The sequence below is a fragment of the Bos indicus genome, chromosome 5, assembly GCF_029378745.1.
Source record: "Bos indicus isolate NIAB-ARS_2022 breed Sahiwal x Tharparkar chromosome 5, NIAB-ARS_B.indTharparkar_mat_pri_1.0, whole genome shotgun sequence".
NCBI lineage: Eukaryota > Metazoa > Chordata > Mammalia > Artiodactyla > Bovidae > Bos > Bos indicus.
Window position 1 is genome coordinate 74,312,775 of NC_091764.1, and position 9,204 is coordinate 74,321,978.

The window sequence follows — 9,204 nt, forward strand, 5'->3', positions numbered from 1 at the left end:
CACCCTGCCACTTACCCAGCCGCTCTGCAAGAGTCAGCGGACAGTGAACTGAACCCCAGTCTCCCTTTGCCACCTCCCACCTGGAGGGGAGGGGTGACGGGGTTGTTCACAGGGTCACACCTGGCTCCACCCCTCCTCGAGCTGGTTGATCCCCTCCCCTGCCCATTCTGAGGGTCTCTGATTAGGATCCTCTCACATAGTAGTTACTCAATGGTAGATGGTCCTAAACCCTTTTTGAAAATTAGGTAACATGTAAGTTCCATGTGAACAACACTGTACTTCTACTTCTGTACATGCTGCAGTGCGCTGCTGTAGTCTGTGCTTAGTTGCTCAATCGTTGTCGACTCTTTGCGACCCCCATGGACTGTGGCCCACCAGGCCCCTCTGTCCATGGGATTCTCCTGGGAAGAATACTTGAGTGGGTTGCCATGCTCTCCTCCAGCTACAGCGCACTCACCACCAAAATTTAGTTGGAAAAATCCCTATGTCGCATAATGAAGAATCACAGGAATTTAAATTAAGGAGGATTCAAAGTCATGTCCAAGAAGTGTCTGACACTTGACCTTGGGTTCCACCTCTGAGCTTTCTGCTCACTGGCCTTGGGTTGTCCCTTCTCCTGTCTGAGTCTCACTTTCTTCTTCTGTGAAATAATAATGCCTCCGTGTGTTCATGTACCAGGAAACACATCTTACATCGTGTCCAGCCCCTCCCATATGTATATATCCTAGTTGCCTATGTCTTACCTGCAGTTCCGTAACCTCTAGATCCCTGAAATCATACAGGGATCTTGGTCACTCATTTGAGCAGTGATCTTGCCCTGTACTGATCCGAGGTTAATTATTTTCATTACATTCTCTGTCCCATTTAGTGTGAATATTCTTTTGTTTCACTGCTAAAACATGGAAGCGTTCATTTACCGGGTGCTCCAGTCTCTGCTGGAAGTAGTAACTCACAAAACACACGTGCCCTGTACTCTTTCTCTCTGTGTGAGTGATGTGCTCATTTGTTCAGTCGTGTTCAATTCTTTGCGGCCTCGTGGACTGTAGCCCACCAGCCTCCTCTGTTCTTGAGATTTTCCAGGCAAGGATACTGGGAGTGGGTTGCCATCTCCTATTCCAGGTGATCTTCCCAACCCAGGGATCGAACCCACGACTCCTGTGTCGCCGGCATTGGCAGGCGAATTCTTTACCACTGTACCACCTCAGAAGCCCTCGTTCTCTTTCTAAAAATTAAAATTGCAGATTCCTGAAGACATCTAAATCCCAGGATTAGATAATGACTCTGGAGGGTTGGAAGTCCAAGATCATCAAGGTAGAGGTGGTTTCTGGTGAGGCCTCTCCGCCTGCTTGCATCCTAACTGCCCTCTAACTGTGTCTTCATATGGCCATTCCTCAGGAGGAGGGGGCAGGAAGAAAGAGAATCTGGTGTCTTCTTTTCTAATAAAGACACAATCTTATTGGATTAGGGCCTCACATGACTTCATTTTACCTCAATTGCCTCTTTAAAGGCCCAATCTTCAAATATAGTCACTGGGGTTCAACCTTCAACATATGAATTGGAGGGTGAGGGTGGGAAAAGCAGTTCCGTCCATAACCCCCGGTGACTCTACCAACAGTGCCCAGGTGATCACTACTCAGGAAGATGAATTTTAACAATTTATACTAAATAACATTTTTAAAAAATTTTGCTCTAGAATTTGTTGCAGTTATCATAGTATGATAGCAAAAGCAGATCACTCTTAAGGCATAAACTTTGTTTGTTAATTTAAATAAAAATATATGATCCCTGTCACACATAGATACAATTTTCTGAAAGGTTGCTTCCATGAGCTGTGAGCAAATCTGGTATCCTTGGCCTCAAAGGAGAAGACTTCAATCTGGAGCCAGAGACAAGGCTGGATCACTCAGAGCTTTTTTGTAGTAGAGTTTTATTAAAATGTAAATGGGGTAGAGAAAGCTTCTAACATAGACTTCAGAAGGGGACAGAAAGAGTGCCCCCTTGCTAGTTTTTAGCAAGGCATTATATACCTGATAGCAAGCTGCTAATCGGATAACAGAAATGCCTCAGACAGAGAGTGTTGTACCAGGCTCCTCTCCCACAACATGCATTTTGAGATAGAATGGCACAAGGGGACTCACCTCTGGCCATGAAACAATTGACATGAACCTTGAAGAAAGGCAGATTTCCAAGCAAATGAATAGTTTCATTAACACAGCTTAAGAAAAACATTTCCATGAGAAATACACATTGGTTAGCTCAAGGTTTGAGAAAAAGTTAAGTTCAGGGGGCACCAGGTGTCGTCATGGCAACACAGGATTATAAGGAGCCTTTTAATCTCATGTAGATAAGGGGAAAAAAACGTCTGCCACTAGCAGTTTATTTCCTCCTGCCACTTGGGGACCCCTGTCTTTCCTCCCTGACTGTAATCCTGTATTTCTCCCCTTTTCATTTTGGAGAATATAGCAACTAGGGAAAAGGGCTGGCAATTCTGTTCAGACTGCTTCGAGCTGGCCAGGGACACAGACCTTAAATTGTTGAGGCAGCATGTTCTGCTTACCCTCATATGGACGATCTTTGATCCAGGGGGCCCCAAATAATAGTTGGAGAAGGCTGTGGCACTTGCCATTTGTAAATCAAAAGTCTTCATGTGGCTAGAAACAAGTTGAACCAATCAATGCATATATATTTGGAAACCAAGCACCTGATGTGCTAAGTCACTTCATCATGTGTGACTCTTTGCAGCCCTGTGTACTGTATGTAGCCCACCAGGCCCCTCTGTCCATGGGATTCTCCAGGCATGAATACTGCAGTGGGTTGCCATGCCCTTCTCCAGGGGATCTTCCTGACGCAGGGATCAAACCCACATCTCCTACATCTCCTGCACTGGCAGGCAGATTCTGTACCACCAGCGCCTCCTGGGAAGCCCAACTATGCACCTGGTATCATATTATCCCAGAGATAAGGCTGATGTCCTCAGAGAGCACATGGATCATTGGTAGTCAATGATTAACCCAGAAAAAAGCATAAAACACTGGGGAATATTGGGAAACTAACAGATTTCTCTGGACATGGTTTATCTTGCCCTTCTGAGAGACCTGTAGATCTAGACGAGATTAGTTTAGAAAAGGGGTCTCATTGAATTCAGAGAATCGTCAGAGTCCAGTATAGTTCTGGGCTAATCAGAGACTAAAGAACCTTTGTAAAGAGAACTAGGCTTGGGAATCAAGCAGTCCTATTTTGAATTAGCATGTTTTAGTCAAAGGTATGGAATTAATGATAAGCATCGGTTAGGAATTTCTGCAATGTCCTCCAATGCCAAGTGACCACTAACATCCTATTTCCCACTATTCCTTGATGAGAGGTAGAAGGCATAAAGAATATTCCCAGCTGTAAAATAAACTGCACTCCAACGCCTATGAATCCTAAGATAAATATTTTTTTAAATAGAAGAAACTCACTGAATCAAATGATTGCTAAGCAGAGCAAATGCAGTGTACATAAAACTAAGTTAGGAAACCTTTTAATTACACAGGAAATCAATGGAAGGATTAGTGATTTAAGAAAAGGATCATTTTTCCTGTGGCCCCACTGCTGTGAATGATATCTTCATGAGCCTGGGCCACCTTCTGTAGTGAATTCTGGGGACCTATTACTGGTCTGAACTCACCAATTCATTCCGGCTTGGGGAGCTGCTGCAAACTGCTGGAATACCTCCTTGGAGGATGAAGGGAGAGCTACTCCTCTTATGCTATATTCCTTTGTCATGGATCCTGTGGGTTTATTTCAATAGGACCTCTGCGGCCAACAACTATTACTCGTCCTCCATGTGACAAAAAATTTAAATCTTCACTAAGTTTGACATTAGCAAACATTTCAATAATCATATCAACTCTTTTTTCACCAACAGATTTCTTAGTTTTATCAATATTATTAGCTTCTTTGTGATTAAACACTTCGTGGGCTCCATTTTGCAAAACAATCTTTTGTCTTTCCTCAGTAGTAGCTGTGCCCAAAATCTTTAAGCCATAAGCTCTAACCATTTGGCATGCTGCTCTTCCAGCTCCTCCACCTGCCCCAGAACACTTTCTCCAGCTTTCACATGGACACTGGGGAGCAGACTCGATAGCAGTAAAACATGAGATGCTGATGGCAGCTTCTTGTTTAAAGTCCAGCTTTTTGGGGAAGTGTGTAAACAATGTGATGGGCTTCCAGAGTGAACTCGGTGTAGCCCCCAGAGACCGTCCTGGTAGTGAATATCACCTTTCTTGAAAGATACATTCTCTCCAGCAGCTTCTACTATCCCAGCCACATCTCAGCTAGGAGTATAAGGTAGAAGTGGTTTTATACTGTGAGTGCCAGAGCGGATGTATATGTCTACTGGGTTTACACCACATGCTTGGACTTTGTTGGAACCTGGTGGTCTTTCAGAATTGGTAGAGCAACATCCAACTGGAGTTTCCACACTTCGGGTCCACCAAATTAAAAAACTCAAATAGCTCTCTTCAACTTCTGTCGCCATGGTGATCTAGATACCTGTTCTAGAGTGGATTGTCAAAATCTGTGAGCCCTCCCCCAGGTTACACAGGGTTTAAAAAAAAAAAAAAAGCTACCCAATACCATTTATGATCCACCACAAAATCTTCTGCGCTTTCCCAGTGACTCAGACAGTAAAGAATCTGCCAGCAATGTGGGAGATCTGGATTTTATCCCTAGGTTGGGAAGATCCCCTGGAGGAGGTAATGGCTACTCACTCCGGTATTCTTGCTTGAAGAACCCCATGGACAGAGGAGCCTGGTGGGCTACAGCCCACAGGGTCACAAAGAGTCAAATAGGACTGAGCGACTAACACTTTCCCTTTTTCTCTTCACAAATTCTTCTAACCTCATTCTCTTTCCTTTCATCTAGATATTGAGATCTTTTTTGAGGATGTTGCTGAGTGTCTCTGGGACATACTGAGCAGAGAGGAACTGCTTCTCCTGCTGACTGAATTCCTGAAGAAAATTGAGGCTAATGCTGGTTTGTCCAGGTAACCTGTACAGGTGTATTGGTGTGTCAGGAAGGTCACCTACATCCCACAGCACCAGACTAGATTTTTGCTAGCAGGCACACCTCCTCCAAGCAGGACCTTATGGTGGGGGTTGAGGATGTTCCTTCTCAATATCTCATGAGGAATGTTTCCTCCATGTCATTTGCTGCCATTGAACAACCTCAGGTTGAGAAAAGATGAAACCTGCAAGGAAGGGTCAGGTTATGTGACCTTGGACAAATTACTGAGCTATTCTCTGCCTTAGCGTCATCATCTGTTCAGTTTTATTGTGAGGATACTGAGATCATGCATGCAACGATCTTCCGGTAATGACTGATACAGAGTAGGTACTCAATCAATATTAACATTTAAAAAGCTTGCTGGAAAGAATTCTGGTGAGGAGAACCAAGCAGAATTTCCTTTGGGTCAAGTCAGAAAATCCTGACACCTTCATTTGTATTACTCGGGCTTCTACCTAGATAAAGCCTTTCTAGTCCCCATCTTAGGAACTGTACCAACCCTGCAGGATCCTGCTGGCCCATAAAGCAGAGAAGCTGGAGAGGAACTGGGTGGAGCTGATGGGATCCTGGATCTAGCCCTGCCCAGCTCCTGGGTTCTGGGCTTATGTGTTAGAGTTTCAGATTTGCATGTGTCCAATGGGAATAGTAATTCAATCTGATGGACTATGGTGATGGCCTCAGAGTGAACTGCAGGGTCAGAGGTGGGGAACCAAGTGCAATCATCTCATCCGAAAGCCCAGGGAGGCCTGGATCAGGGTCAGACCCCAGGTCAGGGTGGAGCAGAAGGTCCAGGTTGGAGGACTAGTAGGCAGGCTTGGCAGCAGAACCAGGACTAGAGTGAGGAGAGTGGGCCCTGAGGACACAGAACTGAAGGGGCTGTGACCCTGGCAGAGGTCCCGTGAGTGGGAGGGGGGACATTTCTTCCCTCCCTGATGGGCTCCCCTCATGCTGGGCTAGAGGGCCCTGGGTGACCCTGTCTGTACACCCTGCCTGGGACCTGGGTTCTCACTGCATCTGGGACCCTCTTCTAATTTACATGGAGCCACCGTGACAGTGGAAGGCCTTGTGGCTCAGTGAGCCCTCCAGGGTCACAGTGAGTGGCTGCAATTGTGTGTCATTTGGGGAATTCTGAGGAGCCTCACTCATCCCCACCAAAGAGGAAAACACTTCCTCCACCAGCTGTGCAAGTGCTGGTCTCTTCCGGCTCAGCCATTCAGATGGGTGTTTCCTCAAGTCTCTTGACCCTTTAGAGGATCCACAAAGTTCCACATGACCTTGGGGAGCAGGATCATGAAGCTGTCACAAATTAACATGTAACATCTAAGAGGTCAGTGGTGCTGAGTGCTGTGTCAGGAGTCAGTGAGGTGGGCTGGAGAGTCCAAGAGGAACCAGCAACACATCTCCTGATCTCCAGGCAGCTGGGGCAGTGGATGGACTCAGGGACCTGCTTCTGGGAAAGCCAAGGACACAAGCCTTAGAAGACAGCAGACGGCAGACTAAAGGACTGTTAAGGTGCCTTTAGTTCTGACTTTGGTTTTTTTTTTTTTTTTTTCCTACAAATTCTAAGTCACAGAGACAGCCAATCTGCAAAGGATGAGGGCACAGTGCTCAGGACTATGCTTTCATTTGAACAAATGGCAAATTTAGGGGATCCCCCAAACCACCCTCAGGTTTGAGAATTCCCTATAGAGCAGACAGGACTCACTGAGACCCATCCTGATCCCAGTGTATTACAGGAAGCCTGTGGGTTTCCATCAGTCACAGGGCAGAGTCTGGGCGGATTTCACACCTGAAGCTTCGATTGTCCCCATGATGCGTTACTGTTCTGGAACTTGGTGTGTGGCAGGGCACATGGAACACTGCCTGCCAGGGACACTCACCCATTTAAAAAAAAATTATCCTGACTTGTGGTCTCCAACCCCTCCCTGAGATCAGACTAATGTCTTAGAGTCCAGCTCCTCCAGAGGCCCCATCACACGTCTCCTTGTCAGACTGAACAGTGGCCAAAAGGCCCAGGCAGACAAGGACACTTATATCAGCCAGAATATTCTAGGGGCTTAGGGACCACTTCCCAGTAGCCAAGGGCAAAGATCAGGTTGACCCCTCACTACACACTGAGGCCCTTGAATGCCGGCTTTCTGCTCTAATCCCACTTCTCTTTGTTTCTCTGTGGAGTTCCCACTCACCAACTCTTTTAAAGTGCTGGTGTTGCCCTATCTCTGAGACATCTCTACCAAATGTGTTTTTTTTTTTTTTTTTGGCTGAGCTACATGGCCTGTGGGATCCTTGGTCCCTGACCAGGGACTGAGTCATGCCCGAGGCAGTGGGAGTGCAGAGTCATAACTTCTGGACCACCAGGGAATTCCATCAAATATCTCTCTTAAGTTATGAGTATCCTAAGGTGACTTTTTTTTTTTTAATCTGTTAGAGGATTGAAGAAGTATATGGAGCATCTACAAGGTATAGAACCTGCGTTTAATGTTGAAAGAGGAAATTTTACTTTTGTAAATTTCTTTTCTAATTGATTTATAGTACTATCTCTGTATTTATGCAGAATAGACATTTTTGAACCTATTTTACAGACAAGCGAACTGCCTTTCTAACCACTTGACCTTCATTGTTACAGGGAAGACATGAATGCACTACATGAATATCTGAATGAACTGAAAAGAGACTTGGCTGGGAAGGAGCAAGAAACGCTCCCAAAAGAGCAGCTGGATAGGAAGAGGTTTCTGAAGAAGTTTCCTCGGGTGACACAGCAGCTGGTGGAGCTCAAAAACAAGCTCCAGGAGCTTGCAGACAATGTTGACAAAGTCCACAGGGACTGTACCATCTCCAATGTGGTGACCCACAGCACCGGCACTTTATCTGGTGCCCTGACCATCCTTGGCCTGGTTCTGGCACCCGTGACAGCGGGGGCCAGTGTGGCACTCTCAGCCACTGGGATAGGGCTGGGAGCAGCGGCTGCTGTGACCGCTGTGTCCACCAGCATTGTGGAACATGTAAGTAGGTCATCAGCAGAAAACAAAGCCAGTCAATTGATGTCAATTGGCATCAAGAAATGGAAGGTGCTCCTAGAGGTACTCAAGAGCAACCCCCAAATTGTTGACACAACAGAGAAATTGGCAAAAGCCGAGAAACACCTTGAAATAAATATACATGCCATGGAGACAGGTGAAGCCAACCCTGACTCTGCAGTCAATGCAAACATCTACCTGAGCCCTGGGAGAATCGCAGCCCCAGCCATCCAGCAGGTAGAGGCAGGTTTCAAAGGCACGGCTGTGGCAGTTACCAAAGGAGCCCGAATCGCGGGGGCAGCCACTGCAGGGCTCTTCCTCCTGGTGGATGTGGGCTTCCTGGTGAAGGAGTCAATGCACCTGCATGACGGTGCAAAGGCAGCATCAGCTGAAAACCTGCGGCAGCGGGCCAGGGAGCTGGAGAGGAAGCTGGAGGAGCTCACCCAGATCTACAAGTGTCTGCAAGAGGACCCAACTCCACCAACCCCAGAGCAGTGAGGGTCCAGGGACACATTCAGGGCCAAGGTGCAGAGGCACATTGTCAGGGAAAAAAGGAGAGTGAGACAAACTTGTTGGAGCTGAGATTTAGGAAACTGGTGTTTCTGCAGCTGAGCACAGGAGGGGAGGGGTGAATGCAGGTGATACATGGGGAGAGAGAAGGAGCCTGGATTAAGGGAGGAAGGGGGACTAGAGAATGGGCGGGGGCCGAGGGAGAAACCTCTTGTTTTTTTCACACTGTGAACTTTCTATTTGTATTGAGGAATAGTCGATTAACAGTGCTGTGATAGTTTCAGGTGAACAGTGAAGGGACTCAGCCATACACATACATGTATCCATTCTCCCCTAACTCCCTTCCCTTCAGAAACCACTTACTTTGGACTAAAGACGACACTGGGTGCAGAATACAGGGAGAGGCAAGGGAACTAGCAACGAGACACAGAAAGACAAAAGGGCTGAAAATGGGGGATAGTCAGAGAGGCAGCATCATTGGGATCCAGGGGAAGTAGCAGGAGCAGCTCTATCGCCCTTGCCGGGGTCTGATGCCCCAGCAAGTAGAGTCTCCCCCTGGTGGTGGCCTCTAGCCCGACTTCTCCAACAACTCGCCTTTGATCCCAGCATTTTATCTTAATTAGGCTGTGAC

General features: G+C 46.8%; 1 protein-coding gene and 1 pseudogene across 1 annotated transcript; one reads left to right on the forward strand and one right to left on the reverse strand.

Annotated features, from left to right (window-relative positions):
- Window positions 1-3,548: 3,548 nt before the first annotated feature.
- LOC109558295 (zeta-crystallin pseudogene) lies at window positions 3,549-6,857 on the reverse strand (annotated as a pseudogene).
- Window positions 6,858-7,679: 822 nt separating this feature from the next.
- LOC109558789 (apolipoprotein L3-like) lies at window positions 7,680-8,561 on the forward strand. Its single transcript, XM_019960112.2, has one exon. It carries the CDS (start codon window positions 7,680-7,682, stop codon window positions 8,559-8,561), a length of 882 nt encoding a protein of 293 aa, XP_019815671.2.
- The last annotated feature ends 643 nt before the right edge of the window (window positions 8,562-9,204 follow it).

What these genes read in the sequence shown, in the direction of transcription:
- LOC109558789 (XM_019960112.2), top strand. Translation starts at nt 7,680, where the DNA reads ATGAATGCACTACATGAATATCTGAATGAACTGAAAAGAGACTTGGCT.